The sequence below is a fragment of the Vigna unguiculata genome, chromosome 3 (genome assembly GCF_004118075.2).
Source record: "Vigna unguiculata cultivar IT97K-499-35 chromosome 3, ASM411807v1, whole genome shotgun sequence".
Lineage (NCBI taxonomy): Eukaryota > Viridiplantae > Streptophyta > Magnoliopsida > Fabales > Fabaceae > Vigna > Vigna unguiculata.
The window spans coordinates 57856454-57877628 of NC_040281.1; the positions used below are offsets into that span (position 1 = coordinate 57856454).

The 21175-nt window shown below is 30.1% G+C and overlaps 1 protein-coding gene across 1 annotated transcript; it reads right to left on the reverse strand.

Moving 5' to 3' along the window:
- Nucleotides 1-7443: 7443 nt before the first annotated feature.
- On the reverse strand, nucleotides 7444-9392 carry LOC114177908 (UDP-glucuronate 4-epimerase 1). Its single transcript, XM_028063504.1, has one exon. It carries the CDS (start codon nucleotides 9066-9068, stop codon nucleotides 7773-7775), a length of 1296 nt encoding a protein of 431 aa, XP_027919305.1. The 5' UTR covers nucleotides 9069-9392; the 3' UTR covers nucleotides 7444-7772.
- Between the last annotated feature and the right edge of the window lie 11783 nt (nucleotides 9393-21175).

The window sequence follows — 21175 nt, forward strand, 5'->3', positions numbered from 1 at the left end:
TATATATTATTTCGATATTTTTTTCATTTTAAATACAATATTCTGAAAATCTCTCATTTTGTTTATTTTGTTTCCGGATTTAAAGATAAGTGTAACAAATATTGAAAATATATTTTTATGTTTTTACTATTTTATATTCATTTGAAATTAAGAATAAAAATAAAATTAAATAAGTTGGAATCTTTATATTTACTTGCAAAATTGAAAATAAGAACGTAAAATATTTTCTCAACCAAACAGGCTTTAACTAGTTATTTTTTTAATTGAAAAAAAAATAAAGTAAAATATTTTATTACTAAAGATAGCTAATAGTAATTCATTAAGACTTATTATGGCTATAAACAAACCAAAAACTCTTTTAATTGTGACAGCCTAATATACTTAAATATAAATAGGGAATTTTATTGAAATATGTTAAAATCATATTCTATTGCCTTATTCAGATGTATACGTCTTTAACTTGTATAAAAGCTTGATCCTATTGAACCTTGTAGATATAAGCTACTAGTCTGCCACATAAAGTTAATATAGTTAACAAGATTAAGAATATTCGGTAAAATTTAATATTAAAATATTTTGTATGTGAAGAATAAGGACTTCCTTTTATAAGTGTCTTAAATCATTTAAACAGTGGTTAATTTTTTTTCTAAATTCTAATTTATTTATGTATTTAATGTGGGTATGAGATGTAAGTAGGATAGTTTAAGACTTTACTAGAAAATAATGGTTGTCTTGGATTTGATGGGGTAAGAATAATAATTACGGATGGTGTACATACTAAAAACAAAGTGTGGTTTGTAGCATAAATAATTTAAAAATAGAAGAATAGTGAACTTATTTCTTATACCACATTTACCTCAACTCTTCCTCTCTTAAGACTCGTGGAAAGTATAAATTAAGAGAAATTAACTTCATTCTTATATTTCAACTTAAACTTTCAAGCAATAAATTAAGAGTGTATTTGAGGGATATATACTGAAATTAGTTAACTTGACACTTTAATCTTATATTTTGAATTGATGAATTTTAGCATAGTTTAATAGGGGTGATTTCTTGTGCAAATTTCATTTCTCTTCTATCAATTGAGAGATATAATATTGTAGTTTTTATTTGAGTATTAGAATATTAAGTGAGTAAATGGATTTGGTTAAACTTCTAATGTTATATTGTAAATTGATGAATATTTAGTATGATTAGAGAATGGTGATTTTTTTTCTAAGTTCTATTTCTTGTAACAAACTTACAAATTTTAGTGTGTATAAATGCACATTAATATAAATAAAATAATCTAATATTGTAGTTAAGATCATCACAAAAGTAGCTAAAGGTTCAAAGTTTTTCAAAAGACTTTGTCTAATCTAGATACATTCAATCTCAAAAAGTATAAAACACTATTCCTAAGTCAGCTCCCTATACACACTATATATGACCATCACACGAATAAGAGAAACAAAATATACAAAATGCGTGATTTAAATATCAAAAAATAATCTATAATCGAAAGATATCATAATTTTCACCAAAATCTTAAATTTAAAGTCGCTTAACTAAAGTTCAAGCATCAAACTACAAAGAAAATTTTAGACTCTAAACTCTTGTTTATGAAAAACTAGTTATATTTGATAGACTTGCGAGACTTTGCACCTGTCATGCCTGCGATCAAATCCTACATTGATATTTCAACACTTATGACCAATGTCTCAAACAAAGCCATGACAAGGTTAACCCCACTAGCTCCCTATACCATATTGTATGTCATGTGAAGCCTCTCTCGACTCATATTACCTAGATGTCCTACTATATGTGAGTTAGACACTAATTGAGTCAGGATGGTGTCACATCACAAGTCTCCTTCAATATATTTGACTTCATCGTAAATTAGTATTTCCCATGGAAATGACTAATGTAACAACCATAACACACTAGACTCTAAAAAATAATCTTACATTCAAGAGATATAATTGAGTTTGTAATATGACTCTATAATAGATACTCTATTTATAGTTTAGCTTTTTATTAAAAAAATATTTATTTTCTTGGTATCACAAGTTATACAGATAATTGTACAAAGATTTAGATGTACAAAAAATTAAATTTTGTACAAATTTAAATGTATAAATTTTAATTGCACAAAATTTATTTTTATTCTGGAAATTAAGACTTTGTGAACACTTCATATTTCTCTCATTCCTATACTCAATTTACAACATTTACCCACACATACAACATTCTAATAACCAACCCAATATTGCCTCTTTCATTATTATGACTTCAAATTTGATTATTCCGTCTCTATTCTTACAAGCACAAAGAATAAATACTTGAGTCATGTTTCCAAATAACTCATCAATCCAACATGTTTCAAATCATATATTTTAACATTAAATTTTCTAAACCACTCTGATACACAGAAAATCCACAATTTTACATAATTAAAAGTTTCAATCAACCATATTTTTCAGAATAATTTCTTATCTTTCTCATATTTAAGTCAACATGCAACTACAATATTTGTACCCTATGTTTAAATTCAACAATATGACTTTAAAATTTGAAAGAAATTTAGCTTCTCTTACCTAAATGAGAGTATTCACTGGATTTTTGTGTTGATCATCGTCAATTTCATCCAAACTATCGAAACAAAAACAATCTTCCGAAAGGTTGGTGTTCCGACACTCATAACCAATGTCCCCAACCAAGTCATGATAGGGTTAATCACACCAACTCCCTGAGTATGATACTTTTTCATATCATATCATCTGTCATGTGAAGCTTCATTCGATTCTCACCGCCTATATATATTTCTCTATGTGAATTAGATACAAGTAGAGTTAAGAGGATAGTCTAACCCCACCAAAGTTCATTCAATACATTGTGACTCCACAAGCAATAATATTTTCCCATGAAAATAACTATTGGGACTCAGCCACACAACAATACTTCAACCAATGATTTAAGATTATTCATGTTTAAGTCTCACAATATCATTTTCACACTTATACTATAAAACTTTAGTAGATTTCGCTTCATTTAGAATTCTATAATATTTTTCATTTCGTTTAGTTTTCATTTCGATTTATAAGATTTTTCATTTTAAAAAAGGAGTTTTTATGTCACGTTGTAGAGGACCTCGTTTCAAAAAAATACGTCGTCTAGGATATTTACCAGAACTTACTAGTAAAAGGCCAAATGTGAAAAACGAATTTTAGAAATTAATTGTGCAGGTCATCATTCAAGTCAAAATTTCATCTCACTCACTACAATTTTCATATATTATTTATACCTCTTCCATATTTTGAACATAATTTTGTCCAATAAATTCACATCATGAAACAAATCATGCAGTTCATCGTATATATATATATATATATATATATATATATATATATATATATATATATATATATATATATATATATATATATATATATATATATATATATATATATATATATATATATATATATATATATCATCAACCAAATAAAAACACATTCAAACTCAATCACACAACACAATTATATGCCTCATAGTTTCACAACATTCACAGCCTAACCCTTCATAAATGAGTAACATCAATATTATAATATTTTCCAAATCCAATACATTTCAATGCACCAATTCTCAACAATGAAAAACTCATATTTAGTCTAACATTTTACAATTAAAGTTTAAGCAATAGAACACCACAATACACATGTTAAGTTTCGTCATCCAAATCTCTTTCTCATTTATGTACAATAATATCCTTTCACAAAGATTTCATCACAATCATTATGATTCACAACCATAAATCATTATACTGCTCATTCACAACATTTCCTTGTACTTAAATGCTTTATTCTCATTTCTCTCATTCACCAATGGTTTAAACACATCTCAATTTCATAGCATTCACATATTACCATCCAAAACCATCCAACATTATCATATTTATAAATTCACTCATAAATCCACCCACACCTACATCTAGACACATTCTAAAATACAAAATCGCTCAATTTAATATCAAGATAAAGACTTAATAATTTAAGAAAAATTAATCACTTCTAAATGATGGAAGAGCTCACCAACGTTTTCATTGAACACCACTACCGTACTACTCAAACTTGACTTATATACACAATCAAAACTTTAATGATAATCAAATTACAATTTTATGACCACCATGAGATAAAGGTTTTACCTAAAACATAAAAAAAAAAAATTACATGCAACTCTAGAAAATTGCATGCATTAAAATTTTGGATCATTCCTGAAGAGAAATAGATTTTCACTCACTTAGTACGAATGGTGGTAAATAGTATAGCCCAAGTGCAAAGACGACCTCTATTGCTAAGGACGAGGGGTATTAGCCTCTAGGAAAAATAGAGAAGGAAAAAAGAAAACTCTTCAAATAGAGTGGGTAGTAATGGTTTTCTAAAAATTTCAAGAAGTCACTCTCCCATCTTCCACATCTTTATAGTTTTTATTGGAAAAAAAAAGCATTTAATACTCTAAATATATATATATATATATATATATATATATATATATATATATATATATATATAGTGGCGGATCTTGGCCAAAAGTGTTGGAGGGGCCAAAGTAATATAATTTTTAGATCATTAGATTGGATCATTAGTATAATGTTTCAAAAATGACTTCTCTAATCGAATATTTTTAATCATTAGTATAATGCTTCAAAATATAATATTTGAAGAGGTAGAATCATCTTGTTTTAGTCAATAATTTCATTTTCATCACTCTTAAACGATTAATTATTCTTCCATTCTTTATCAATATACCTATTTTCTAAATAATACTAAAAAATAATTGATCATAATCTAATAAAAAATTAAAACACGTAATTATTAAAAGAAAAAATATATTCATTATTATTAATAATACATTATTATTTTTTTCTATATTCATAAAAAAGTGAATACACAAAAAGCTCATGAAATTAAAAAAATAATGTTTTCATTATCAAGTAAGACAAGAGACAGAAAAAGAAGAGGATAAATGAGAAACATAATAAGTTTATGTCTAACTTTTTTTTCTTTAAAAACAAAAAGAAGACATATGAGAGTGATAGATTATTATAATTTGTGAAAAACTAAAAAGACAATGAAAATGAGAATAAAAATTATGTTAATAAATATTTGGTTTAATTACTCCTTTTATTCATGCTTTCGTTTAACAATGTTAAGTTGGTCCTCCAATTTTTTTTTTAATCTCAATTTGGTCTCGATTTTTGAAAAACTGATGTAATTCGATCTTTTACAATAAATTTCATTAAATTCCTCGAAACAGATCAATGATCTTTTCATTAAAATTGAGACTCTTAATATGAATGATTTACTTTGTTGGTGTAATTAACTTAATCCTAGTATCAATTTTTAAATAAAAACAAGGACCAAATAAATATATATATATATATATATATATATATATATATATATATATATATATATATATATATATATATATATATATATATATATATATATATATTTTGGATTCTCACATCTCTTATCAAGTGAGAGAAATAATGTTGTATTTTTTATTTGAGTGTTAAAATAGGAATTAAAATAAATCAAGGAAAGTATTTTAGTTTTGTCACATACCAAATTTTTAATGTGTTGATATTTGCATTCTTTACTCACCTTTTATTAATCTTTATAAAAAATTTCCTTCAAATAAACAATACTAATTTTTAATTTTAATATATATATATATATATATATATATATATATATATATATATATATATATATATATCATAGAGATCAAATTTAAAAAATAGTTAGAAAAATATCGAAAATATTTACATTGTTGCACTTGTTTTAATATTGGGTAAAATGTATGTATGATCATATTTAAAAATGATTGATAAGTTTTTGATAATTCTAGAAAAAAAAAACCTGAAAAATTAATATTTTCAAAACTTAATATTTAATAAATATATAAATTTAGTTGTGCCGAAAACTTTATTATTGACATATATTGTAACTAAATATTTGTAAAATATAGCGGCATCTAACCATGTGAAAATAAGCGTGTGAATCCCCTTAATTAAAAATGAAAGAATAATTACTGGGATTAAGTTTACATATTATTAAATGAGAGATGCGATTTTAATAATGTGAGTAAAAATATTTAATCCTGAAAATATCGTTTCAGTGTTTTGTCCTTTGGCATTCTTATGGAAGGAAAAGCACAAGCTGTCTGAAAAAAAGACTCCTTTTATTCAACGGGCATCTCTTCTGCAACTGTTTCTTAATACCTATCAATAACGCCATCAACCGCCCAAACTCCTTAATTTTGGCAAGTAGGTGTTAAAAACATCCCAAAACTCCCATATTTCACTTTATAAACAAACAACAACAACAAATCAGAAGATGATAGCTTCTGGTTACTTGACAAACCATTACTTCTGTTTGTACCTCATTCAAAATCGTCTTAATTATTAAATAAATCGTTTATTTTGTTTATGCTAATCGACAAAGCAGTTCACATGTTGATTGGGCCCACGAGGCATGTCGGTGGATAATGAATTGGATTAAGTTAAGCATGCGACTTAGAAAAGATAAGATACGCTCCAAACACCCAAACCTGCAACGATTAACAACCAAATTAATCACTTCTGCCCCTAGAAGGGCAACGGCAACGGCCCCATTTGAAGCAATTTCGCACAGCATTTTTTCCCTCATAATAATTTTGTTACTCCACACTCACATCAAGAATAACAAGCAAGAAGAAGAATGGTTCAGGACCCACCAGAAAAAGGGCTTTTGCACATCCACTTAAAAATAAAAATAAAAAGTAAATTAAAAATAACTCCATCCATTCACCGTGCTTGTTTTCTTCAGAGTGTCGGCAAGCTGACACTGTATTTGTGGTGAACCCACCATGACATGACCACCACTGCACTGCATTGCTACTTACTACGTAAGTACTTTACAGCTGGACAAATCCATCAAATTCCTCAAAATCCAACGGTCATTACTGTCTGTCCCACACTCCCACCACTTTGTGGATCCCACCACAACCATTTCACCACTTGTCCCTGTCATCCTAGCTGTCTCCACCCTTTCATATATCTCATCTCTCCTACAAAATCATCACATTACCAAAATTCCTTTTTTTCAAAATTCATTTTTCTCACCTACCAAAAATAAAACCTTTTATTCAGATTGCATTCAATATTATAGTTTTAATATAACCATACCTCATATTTTTACCAAATACAACACAACAATTCGCTCGCAAACCGTATCCTCCTTATACCTGCACTGACATTATTGGATTCATCAAACCTTTTAAATGCAGTTCAGTTGTTAAACCGACCATTCACAGAACAGCGACCATTCACAGTGCTACGCATTTCGTTCGACTATAAATAAAACCGCAGGGGAAAGTAAAAGTAATAACAAAATGAAAAGAGGAGGCAACCAATGAAGGATGAACTTGAACTTTCTTTCTTTACAGAAAAAGAAAATGTAAAAAAGAAAACACCAATTAATACCAAAAAAAGAAAAGAAATAAAGGAAGAAACAACAGCTGCTTTAGCTGGCCTCCTAAGTAAAGAATCTACTCTTACTCTTATCCTTCTCCTCTTTTCTTCTCTCTCGGATCCATTAAGTCTGGTTTCCCTTGTTCTTCTACCACACCAGGGGTTCTTTCCCTTTTTTTTTTTTTTACACTGTCTGTTTTTAATCTGTGACATAAAAGACTACCGTACTAAAAAAGAAAAAACCCTCCCGAAAAAAAAAAGGGAAACAAAATTAATTTACAGATTTGCCGTGATTGTAGCCGTAATAGGAAAGGTACCACTTGACGAACTTTTTCAACCCGGTTTGCAAATCGGTGGTTGGCTTGTATCCGAATTCTCTCCGGGCGGAACTAATATTCGCGTGAGTAAACGGAACGTCGCCGTTTCCAGGCATGTCCACGATATTCCTCTTCGCCTTAACCTTCAAATGTCGCTCCAAGATACTCACAAGAGTGGGCACGGTAACGGGCGAAGTGTTCCCGAGGTTAAATATCCGATAAGGAGCGGGTCCCCGTTTCTTCCCACCCGACCCGGTACTCTGGCCAGCGGTATCCAAGGAGCCAAGGCACCCCTTCACGATATCATCAATGTAGGTAAAATCGCGAGCGAGGTCGGCGTGGTTTTTACCGCGGTAGACGGTGATGGGTTTCCCCTGTAAGATATTGCGGGTGAAAGAGAAGTAAGCCATGTCGGGTCTCCCCCAGGGTCCGTACACAGTGAAGAACCTCAAACCGGTGATCGACAATCCGTAAATGTGATTGTAAGTGTGGGTGATTTCCTCGCCGGCTTTTTTGGTGGCGGCGTAGAGGCTAGCGGGCTGGTCGGTGCGGTCCGATTCGGAGAAGGGGACCTTCTCGTTGAGCCCGTAGACGGAACTGGAGGAGGCCCAGACGATGGCGGGCTGAGGGTTGGCCGATTTGCAGGTCTCGAGAAGCGTGACGAGGCCCGCGATGTTGCTGTGGACGTAGGATTGGGGATTCTCCATGGCGTAGCGCACGCCGGCCTGTGCGGCCAGGTGCATGACGTGCGTGAAGGCCACGACGTCGAAGAGCTTGGCGAGAAGCTTGGCGTCGTTGACGTCGCCTTCGACGATGAAGACCTCGTGCGTGTTGAGCAGCGATTTGCGGGCTTTCTTGAGGGAGGGGTCGTAGTAGTCGTTGAAGTTGTCCAAGCCAACGACGCCATCTCCGCGTCGTTTCAAGGCGAGGGAGACGTGGGATCCGACGAAACCGGCTGCGCCCGTTACCAGTACAGACATGCCTCCCTGGCGGTGGATCTGGGCGGATGTGCGGACCTGCTTCTCCCACTGGATCCCGCCCCAGGAGGCGGAGAGATAGCGGCTACCGGAATCGACGAAACCCTGGAAGCTGAGGTAGGAGGCGGTGAGGGCGATGAGAAAGAGAGCCCATAGAAACATGGTACTTGTGGAGGCGAAACAGCGGTAGAGCTGGCGGTTCATGGTGTGGGCACGCTCGATCTTGAATTTGCCCGGCGTTGAGGGGAAGGTCTCGTCTTCCAGCGGCGGCATTTTAGTGTTTCCTTTCCTAATCGAAAAATGGATCTTGATTATTGGTGGTGTTGGGGTGATTTGCGTAAACGGAAAAAGTGGTGGTAGGGTACAGATGCAGAGAACACAAACAAAAGAGAGATTAATTCTCCTGCACCTGCTGAATGAAGCAATGGGAAGGGTGGTTATATATAGTGGTCACCCACGGACAAGCGACAAGCTAGTCTACGCGTGAACGCGTTAAAGGAGGGACAGAGGAGAGAGAAAATAAACCGAGGAGCCCAGCGACTGAACCACCAGGAATTTAGCCCACCCTCACCCTCTCTCTCCACTTTTTTAGATCCGTAAACCAACCAACTGCGCCTCATGACTTACATCAGTTGAATCTCGCATATAAAACTCCAGCATTCTCCATTTTTTTAATGCTCTACAATTTCTTATTTATTCCTCATTTTTTCCCTCATTTTTATCTTCATGCCAATCAATTTTCCATTCTTTTTCTTTTCTTTATTTCCTCCATTCACATGCCACCTAAAAATTATTATTATTATTTTTAGTATCAGATAATAATAATAATAACAATACATTCCACTGTGGATGGATGCACAAGACCGGACCGTAAATGCTATGGTACCTAATATAACTAATGCATTTGGCGGTTTGAACACTTTTAGTTAAAGATCAACTGAATTAAATTATTTTAACTTTTTTTTTTGGTAAGCATCAACTGAATTCTATATTTTACCCATTAACTCAATTACCACTGGTTTTTTATATAAATGTTTGGAGTCTCACCTACGTAAGATGTACCATTTATGATATAGTGTCTAAACTACTGATTTATATATGCATATGCTTAGTTAAACATGTATTAATGGTTTATTAGTATATCATTGAAGTCCGATATCACACATAACTAAATTAGAGGAATTAGAGAGGGATTGAAGTTACAATATTTATTATTCTTTCATGTTATCACAGTTAGTTATTCAAGTCTTAAATATATATTGGTCCTAACTTTAAAACCTTAAGTTTTATGGTGGAAAAGATTCAAAGATAAGATAAAATTGATTCTCTCGTCAAATTTATAAATGATAAACAACCCTCCCCCATTGAATGTCAAAATACTTTTACAAATATCTAATTTCTCTTTATCATGTGAAAGAAGGTTTGAGCAAGCAAAATAATTGTGGATACTTCAAAGTGAAAAAAAAAAAGAACAACAAAGACTTACATAAATTTGTAAAATGAGATAATTTTTTTATAGTTCTATGTGTTAAATTTATTTTTTCTGGTAAAATATTTGTTATAAAAAATGTGATATTTAATAGGAAAATATAACATATATCACATGTATAACGTTTTTTTTTTCTTTAAAAAAGAACAAACACGTTGCAGTTCGTCGGTGTGTTAATTACTAAATTAAGAGAAATTGAAAAATAATTCGAAGAGGTTGATAAAAAAAATCTAACTTCAGCTATATAATTTTAGAAAGTCAAATGTGGATCTCAATTTTAATTTATTTAAATAAAATAGTCCATTTTGAAGTATCCAGATTTTTATAAATCAGTCTTAAGGTTTAACTTTGACTTTTTGCATTTATTGAATATAGCTTTTATTAAAATTGAAAAACATCGCAAAACATGGAAAAATATCCTTAGAAGTATCGACTAATCAATATTAATAATAGTATGAATATGATCCTTATCATGTTTCCATTTTCTCTAAAGCAGATCAATTTTAAGCCATTTTTTATTAAGGTTTCCCTTCATATGTCTATCCATCATTTGAAGTTTTTCTCAATATTTAATAATAGAATTAATATGGGATTATGAAGGACGTGAGCCCCACGACCACATGCAGCTTAGGGGAATAGCATAACTGTGTGCTATTATACTATCAAAGGTAAGGAATATTTTATTTTATTATGAGAGGAAAATAAATTATTATGTGAAACTAATCTTATATAATAAATTTATATAAACTAAATTTTTATTAGTGTACTACCTATATCCCAATTTGAATCTCTCCCTCTCCTTCACTTTTTCACTTTATTTGTTTCACCATATTTTTCTTTGACTAAGTAGGCGTTTTCTTGGTTTCTCTTTACAATAATTTTGTCATTTCAATGTTTTTATTCTTTTTATTGCTATTAAAAGTTATGTGTGCATTTTAATGGTTAATTGAATAGGCAACAATATGTTGTGGATTTTATGTAAAAAAAAAATTGACAATAAGATTATATTATGTTATTTATGTTTATATATATCAGCACACTGATAGTAAAATGTCTAAAATTAGAAAACACTATTGTAATAATAAAAATCATAAAAAAAAATCTAAATAATGAAAGCACGTGTTCAGGAGACAAAGTTTACCTTGGTACGAGCCCGAACAGCAAAAAACACATTAACAGATAAAGACGCCGATTTTTTTTTTTTTTACCACTTTGGTTCTTGTGCCAAATTGAATCCTGCATAATTATGTTCCTGTTATAAAATAAAGGTAATAAGAGAGACAAAGGAGAGGAAGAATAGAGAATGAGAGAGTAGGGAGCAACTTCTGTTTTTATGTGTGTCTCATTACTGATAGGACGAGTCCTATTTATAGGTACAATATGGTAACCCAGAAAGGATATAAAATCAAATAGTAAATACAAAATATTACATCATAAAGAGTAATGAATAATATGATTATCAATCATATGAGTGATTGTATAAATCAATGGACGACCATTAATTCATAACACTCCCCCTTGGGTGTCCATTGATAAAAGAATGTGCCTCGTTAAAACCTTACTAGGAAAAACCCTTTGGGATAAAAACCTAGTGAAGGAAAAAGAGTACATCATTCTATATAATATTGTTCTTTGCATCTTCTAATTTCTCCCCCTCATGTAAACTTACATCATTAAGATGGCGGAGTCCAATCCTATGAACCAATTGCTCAAAAGTTCTCCTTGGCAAAGACTTTGTAAATAAATCTGCTAGATTTTCACATGAGCGAATCTTTTGGATCTCTACATCACCATTTCTTTGAAGATCATGAGTGAAAAAGAATTTTGGAAGAATATGTTTTGTTCTGTCTCCTTTAATATATCCTTCTTTCAATTGAGCAATGCATGCACTATTGTCTTCATATATCGTTGTTGGTTTCATTTTTCCCAAGGATAAACCACAAGTTTGTCGCACATGTTGAATTATAGACCTTAACCAAACACATTCACGACTTGCCTCATGTAATGCTAAAATTTCTGCATGATTTGACGATGTTGCTGTTATTGTTTGTTTCACAGATCGCCATGAAATCGCTGTGCCACCACATGTGAACAAATATCCTGTTTGTGATCGACCATTATGAGGATCTGATAAATAACCTGCATCTGCATAACCCATTAGATCTAATTTTGAATCATTTGGGTAAAACAAGCCCATATTCATAGTGCCTTTAAGGTAACGGAGTATTTGTTTTACTCCATTCCAATGTCTTCTTGTAGGTGAAGAACTATATCTTGCTAACAAATTTACAGCAAATGCTATATCGGGTCGAGTATAATTAGCAAGATACATTAGTGCTCCTATAGCACTAAGATATGGTACTTCAGGACCAAGTAGTTCTTCATCTTTTTCTTGAGGTCTAAAAGGGTCTTTATCAACATCTAATGACCTCACCACCATTGGAGTGCATAGTGAATGTGATTTGTCCATATAGAACTTTTTAAGCACTTTCGTTATATAAGCTTCTTGATGTACAAGAACACCTTTGTTTAAATACTCAATTTGTAATCCCAAACAAAACTTTGTCCTTCCAAGATCCTTCATCTCAAATTCTTTCTTTAAACAATCAATTGCCTTTGTGAGCTCATTAGGAGTTCCAACTATGTTTATGTCATCTACATAAACAGCAATTATGGCAAATTCATTCTCGGATCTTTTCATATAAATACAAGGACAAATAGGGTCATTTTTATACCCTTCCTTTAATAAGTACTCACTTAGACGGTTATACCACATACGTCCTGATTGTTTCAATCCATAAAGGGACTTATTCAATTTTATTGAATAATCCTTTTTAGAATTTGCTTTGTTGGGCACATTAAATCCTTCAGGGAGTTTCATATAAATATCATTTTCCAAAGAGCCATACAAATAGGCTGTAACAACATCCATGAGGTGCAAATTCAAACCTTCTTGTGCAACAAGGCTAATTAAATATCTAAATGTTGTTGCATCCAATACTGGAGAATATGTCTCCTCAAAATCAATACCAGGTCTTTGTGAAAAACCTTGAGCAACTAACCGTGCTTTGTATCTAACAATTTCACCATTCTCATTTCGTTTTTGTACAAAAACCCATCTGTACCCAATAGGTTTTACACCCTCAGGTGTGCGAACTACAGGTCCAAAAACCTTTCGTTTAGCAAGCGAATCTAATTCTGCTTGGATTGCATCTTTCCATTTTGGCCAATCATTTCTTTGCCGACAATCTTCAATTGTCATTGGTTCTTGATCATCATTGTCACTTATGACATCCTTTGCTACATTATATGCAAAAACCTCGTCAATATTGACTTTATTTCGATTCCATATTTTATGATTCATGACATAATTTATTGAGATCTCATCATTTTCAACAATTTCAGGTACCTGAGGTTCTTCTGGAACCGAATCATTGATTATGTCAAAAGAATCTTTTGGGACTTTTACCCCCTCGATTAGGCCATCTTGCCTTTTTTCCCTTTTTCTCACACGAGGATTTTTATCTTTGGAACCCAAAGGCCTACCACGCTTTAGGCGTGTTTGAGATTCATTTGCTATATTAGATTGTCCAACAGGAATATCAATTCTGATTGGAGTATTAGCAGCGGGTATATGCGACTTAGTTACCCTTTTTGTGTCAGTAAAAGCATCTGGTAATTGGTTGGCCAATTTTTGTAAATGAATTATCCGTTGAACTTCTAGTTCACACTCTTTTGTACGAGGATCAAGATGAGATAATGATAATTCATTCCAACCAATATCTTTTTCCAGTTTCTTTCTTTCTCCCCCTAACGTTGGAAAAATTGATTCATCAAAATGACTATCAGCAAATCGAGCTGTAAATAAGTCACCTGTTGATGGTTCAAGATATTTTATTATCGATGGAGAATCATATCCAACATATATTCCCAAACGTCTTTGAGGACCCATCATAGTCCTTTTTGGTGGGGAAATTGGGACATATACAGCACACCCAAAAATTCTTAAATGAGAAATATTTGGTTGTTGACCAAAAACCAACTGTAAAGGAGAGTATTTGTGATAACTTGTTGGTCTGATGCGAATCAATACTGCAGCATGCAGAATTGCATATCCCCAAGTAGTCATTGGAAGATTAGCTTTCATAAGTAAAGGTCGTGCAATCAATTTTAGACGTTTTATCAATGATTCTGCAAGTCCATTTTGAGTATGAACATGTGCTACTGGATGTTCAACTTCAATTCCAATTGACATACAATACTCATTAAAAGCATGAGATGTAAATTCACCAGCATTATCAAGACGAATTTTCTTAATTGGATAATCTGGGAAGTGGGCTCTTAACTTGATCAATTGTGCTAATAACTTAGCAAATGCTTGATTTCGAGTTGATAGTAAACAAATATGTGACCATCTAGTGGACGCATCAATTAATACCATGAAATATCTAAATGATCCACATGGTGGGTGTATTGGACCACAAATATCACCTTGTATTCGTTCTAAAAATGAGATTGACTCATTTCTAATTTTTTCTGGTGATGGTCTTATTATCAATTTTCCCTGCGAACATGCAGTACATGAGAAATCATTGGACTGAAGAAGCTTTTGACTTTTAAGTGGATGTCCACATGAGTTTTCAGCTATTTTTCGCATCATGATATATCCAGGATGACCCAACCGATCATGCCAAACAAGAAATTCATTCTTATTTGTAAGCTTCTGGCTTACAATAACATGCGTCTCAATCGCATTAATATATGTGTAGTACAAGCCATAAGAGAAGGCTGATAATTTCTCCAATACACATTTTTTATTTGACTCAATTTGAGTGATATAAAGATATTCAACATCTCCTTCATTATTTGTCTCAATATGATATCCATTTAGACGAATATCCTTGAAACTTAATAAGTTTCTATTGGACTTAGGAGAATAAAATGCATTTTTAATATGCAATCTTGTACCTCTTGGCAGAAGTACTGTAGCTCTTCCAGAGCCTTCAATTATATTTGTAGTACCAGAAATAGTACTAACATTGACTTCTCGCATTACCAAAGTAGAGAAAAATTTATTACTCTTGAGAATTGTATGAGTTGTTGCACTATCAGCAAGGCACAGATCCTCATCATTGGTGTTAATGCCAATATTCATTCTTCATATAAACATAAATATCAATATTAGAGATTACTTTGTAAGAGGAGAGAAAGAAAAAAAAAAATAAAATAGAGGATTTTATTCATAAAAACATAAAAACTTGTACATATAAAAGCAACATGAATTAAATATAAAACATTGTCTTAAAAATTAATCATAAAATAAAACTATTTTCTAACACTCCCATCACCAATAAGGTGATCAATGCTTCCATCGGGTTTAGAAAAGAAATCACCAATATCAAGATGAGTAGTATCCATATGACCATAATCAGAATCACCATCTTCATAAGCAAAGTGTGTTTCTACATTCTTCTTTTTAAGTGATTCTTGGTAGAGTTCAACAAGATGCTTTGGTGTATAACAGGCACGGGTCCAATGACCTTTACTATCACAACGGTAACATATATTTTCAGCCTTTTTGCCATTATTTTCACCCCTTTCTTTTTCCTTTTTCGCATTCTTGTTCCACTTCTGTTGATGAAGTTTCTCTTTGAAAATTTCCTTTATAACCATGTCCACGACCATGATTAATAGCACGACCACGACCACGACCATGGCTACGACCACGGCCAAAATTACGACCACGATTATTATTATGGTCTTGACCTCGTCCATGATTATATGGATCAGATGTTGCTGCATTCACTTCTGGGAATGGAGCAGAACCAGTTGGTCGGGCCTCATGATTTTTCATCAAGAGCTCATTATTTTGTTCAGCCACAAGAAGGCATGAAATCAATTCATAATATTGATTGCTCCATTCACTTCTGGGAATGGAGCAGATTAGGCGGATCTCATGATTTTTCATCAAAAGCTTTATTGCTTTGTCCAGCCAGCCATGCATAGGCATGAAATAAATTCACAATATTTGTGAAGTCTCTTTTCACAATATTTTTGTTATGAGCAAATTAGTTGCTTTATTTCTTTATTTAATGGTATCCCAATATCCATTGCATCTAAATATATTTCAACATTTAAAATCCAATATAAGGAATTCTTCCTTACAATATCAAGGGTCACAAATCCAAATTTTGCAACGTTTCGCGTGTTTAAAACTAACACATAAAATAATAATATTAATAATAATCATCATCATCAAAATAATAATATTAATAATAATCATCGTCATAATAAAAATATTATGACAGAGAATTTTGCAACGTTTCGCGTGTTTAAAACTAGCACATAAAATATTAATATAATCAAATTTCATGTATGAAATTATTAAAATCAAATAATAATAATAATAATATGACAGAGAAAAATAAATCAAACAATTATCATTACACAAAAAAAAGAAAATGAGATAAAGTTTGTGAATGAGAAAAAGATTAGAAAGAACCTCGGTTAAGGAATATAGAGCGTTGTTCTTAGGGAGAAAAATAAAAAAAATATGCCTTCACGCTCAGTTGGATAACCCTCGTGCTGATAACGTGTTATAAAATAAAGGTAATAAGAGAGACAAAGGAGAGGAAGAATAGAGAATGAGAGAGTAGGGAGCAACTTCTGTTTTTATGTGTGTCTCATTACTGATAGGACGAGTCCTATTTATAGGTACAATATGGTAACCCAGAAAGGATATAAAATCAAATAGTAAATACAAAATATTACATCATAAAGAGTAATGAATAATATGATTATCAATCATATGAGTGATTGTATAAATCAATGGACGACCATTAATTCATAACAGTTCCTATTTGACAAAATGTTAAAATTATATTTTATCCAACACCTGTCACGCGTTTGAGTATATAACATTTCTTGTTGACAATATCATATGAATATTAACTTTATATAATTAAGGATGTAATAAATAGTTTAAATACACAGCTTATATTTAATTAAAATATAATAAAGGAAATTATTTAATTTTTATTATAAATAATTTATGCTATGATTTATGTGATATCTTAGTGTGATGATTGTAATATTTAAAATTCAATTTTAAAATATTAAAATGGACAGATCGATAAGGTTAAATGATTATGAAAACTTGGTAAAAAATAGCTCAGTGTTATATATTTAACTTTTATAATAACTGTTAAAATACTAGGTGCATGCCTGAGAAGGTTAAATTAAATGTAAATAATTTATTTTTATAATTAAGGAATAACCTTGTATGTTTCGTTTGTAGAATTTAAAAAGAGTAAAAGTAAAAGTTTTAAGTTTTAAGCTTTAAGTTATATTTTACGGATCACATTCTTTTATAGATTTGTTTTCTTCATAATCTTTGTGAAATTTGAAGACACTTATAATTGGGGCTTAGTGTCAACCAGTTTCACTTTTAAAGTAATAGCAATAAAATATTAAAGGTTATTTTTCATGCTCACTGTTAAACGTATACATATACTTTATAGAATATATATAATTGTTATAAATACAAATTAGTAAATATATTAATTTTATAATATTGCCTGTTATCACTATCTGTCAAACAAACACTACTGTTTAAGAAAAAAACGTGTTACTCAAAAACAATTTGGGATTATTTTTATCTTAATTAATCCCTGTGGTTTATAGTATTTAATTTAATAACTCTTTATTATTTTGAAATACATTGCTTGATTTCAGTTTTGGTTGCAATTTGTTTTTAACTTTGAATCTTGTTCGCCATGTCCAACAAAAACACATTTTAATGTAAGATAAACTAAATTCTGACATTATTAAAATCTTAGTGAATTTAAATTTAAATTTAACGACCGAAATATAAATTTCAACATTCTATATCAGCAGGGACGTTATGTTTCATTCAAAAATATATTTGTATATTTGTTAATTGTTATTATATGATAGAATAAAATATTCATTAGTTTTTATTTATTACATTATTGTTTGTATTTATAACATCGTTAGTAATAAACATACAATTTCCTTACTTTGTTTTCACTTATAAAATTATACAAAAGATTTAAGATTATAAATATCCAAACATGGAAAATTTATGAATTTTGAAACTAAAACCTAATGTGTATCATGTTAAAACTAGATTTTGATTCGACATTCTAAAGAAAATGCCGTGGTTGAAATGTAAAAAAAAATAAAAAAAACGCTGACAGAAAATACTTTTTTAATGTCAAAGTTAAACTGGACTCTGTATTTTTAGATAAATATTTAACAAATAATGTTAGAAAAAAATATAATACTAATTTTTATATTCAAAACACGAGACTTAATACCACATGATTTCAGTTTTAGATTTATATAGATGCTATTTTGTTCTTATACATTCTTATATTTTACGGTGACAATATAATTGTAATGTAATATAATAATGGATACATTTTTTCAAAATCTCTACCAATATATAATGTTACCTTTTCTTTTTTATTTTTACATATAACGTAGTATAATAAAAATATTTACAATAAATATTTCTTACGTGTTGTATGTTGTATGAAGATTTATTATTAAAGAACTAGGGAGATATGGTGTAAATGTGACAATTATATTCACCTCAATATTTGAGAATGATAGAAGGAGAAGAATCGTTAAATTGACTTATTTTTTAATCTTTCCTAAACTGTGAGATTTTAGATTGATTATTAATAAAAGATTATTGTAACCTCAATTCATTTTCACTTCTAAAATTAGATTACAATAATAACTAATATCCAAAATTTCTAAAATGTTTACAGAAAAAAATTCAATATGTAAATATATATTGTATTTTTATTATTTTATTAAAATAATTTTTTTTTTTTGTAATTTATTCATTTAAATATCCTTTTATAAAATAAATATAACCCTTTTAAATATAATTTTAGATTACTCTCGACATCAATTTAGTAATCTCGTTTTATTTTAATTAAACTTAAATTTTAATTTATCACAACAACCAAATCACTCACTCACTATCTTACAAACTTTACTTCTAAATTCATTCTCCTTCACCTCCAAATTTCTCAAAAAAAATATACAAGTTTATGCTTTCTAATCCACTCAAATCCATGATCTCCTTTCCTCCCAACTTAATCTTCATAGGTTAACACACCCTTAAAAAAATCAAAAGTAATATATTGACACTATAAAAGTATTTAAAATTTATTTTTTCTGATATGAAAAAGTTAAACATTTCACACAAAAAAATTATAAATTTATTATTTTAAAATTTTATATTAGAATATAAATTAAACTCATGTTTTGTTATTCTTGTAACAAATATTTCTTAATGATTAATTAGAAAGAAATATTTCTTTCAATTAAACATAATCTTTATATACAGAAACTAAATAATATGCAATGCGATTTTGGTAATCTTGATATTAATATGGAATATACACTATAAGTAATTTATGGGAGAAAAAACGGTTGACTACTATAGAAATAATATTGATTATTATATTTAGTTTAAAGAAATTTAAAAAAATGGAATACGTTTGTTTGACCTAATTGAAGCTTCCATTGCATGCCAATTGACAAGAGAGAGAGAGAAAAAGACGGTGAAGTTGATGGTTTTATTTTATGCTAGCTGGCGGATCATGGGAACATGTTTTCTTTCTGATTTGCATTTTGGAACCTTCCCGATTTTTCTTCTCCACTTTTTCAAATAAAAAACTAAACAAAATTTCAGATTTATCCCATTATTTTTCTCCACTATCATGCATAGAAATATTTATTGCTTCAAATTTAGGACCGCTACAAATGGATCAATTTCCTCCCCTCTTAATTGCTTCTATCACTGTAATTATCACCTCATGATTTTAAGTTTTATCTACTAATTTTTTATAAGAATAAATCTAATACATACACATACTTGATATTAAATTATTTTTTTATAAAAATATTTTAATTACAAAATGTTTTCTAGTCTGGTAAATAATAAGTGTAATAATAATCAATACTTTTAGGATTCTTGATTTGACTATTTTATATACACAATGAATAACAATAAATATAATATAATATAATACATTTATCAATAATGGGGATATTTAAGGAATTAAAATGAATAAAAATGTTTCAAAAGTTCAATGACTCCTTAATACGGGGAGTATATTTGAAAAAAAAAATGTATAGATTTAAAACAACAATGAAACATGAATAGGCAGTAACTTTGAGTTTATGAAAAATTAATTTGAGAGATTGAATTCGACTGTTGACTCACACAGTTAAAAACAAATAATAAATGTACTAATAATGAAAAATACTTTAGAAATTTTAACTAATATAACTATTAGGGAAAATTCAAAATGTGTTTCATTGAGTTAAGAGTATTCTTGGATAAATATGTAAATATAAAACAAAAAATAATAATAGCAATTAGATTATTTGATTTCATTAATTTTAGTAATCATAAAAAGAAGAACAATAGACTATTGAAATACAATTCAAATAAGTGTCAATAAAAGATAAATCTTTAGGGGGTGTATCGTTAAACATGGGGTCTAAGTAGCAATTCCGCGCTTATTATATTAGAATGTTCAATGCATTTGGGTCTTGAACTGGGCTTAACTCATCAAGTCTGCAACTTGAACATTAGGATACAAAGATGATGATTTTCTACTTCTTCTATCAAAAATACTTGATAGATGGCAAATAATTCGAAAAAAAAAAGTGATATAAATTTGGTATAACCAAGCGGAAACTAAAATGAAAGCGAATAAATTAAAGATGTCCCCTTTAACGCAAATAATTAAATAGACCATGTCCAACAATTAAATAACTAATTTTACTAAACATGTTTACCAGAAGTAAACAAAAATTTAAAACATATTATGCCTTTAAGTTG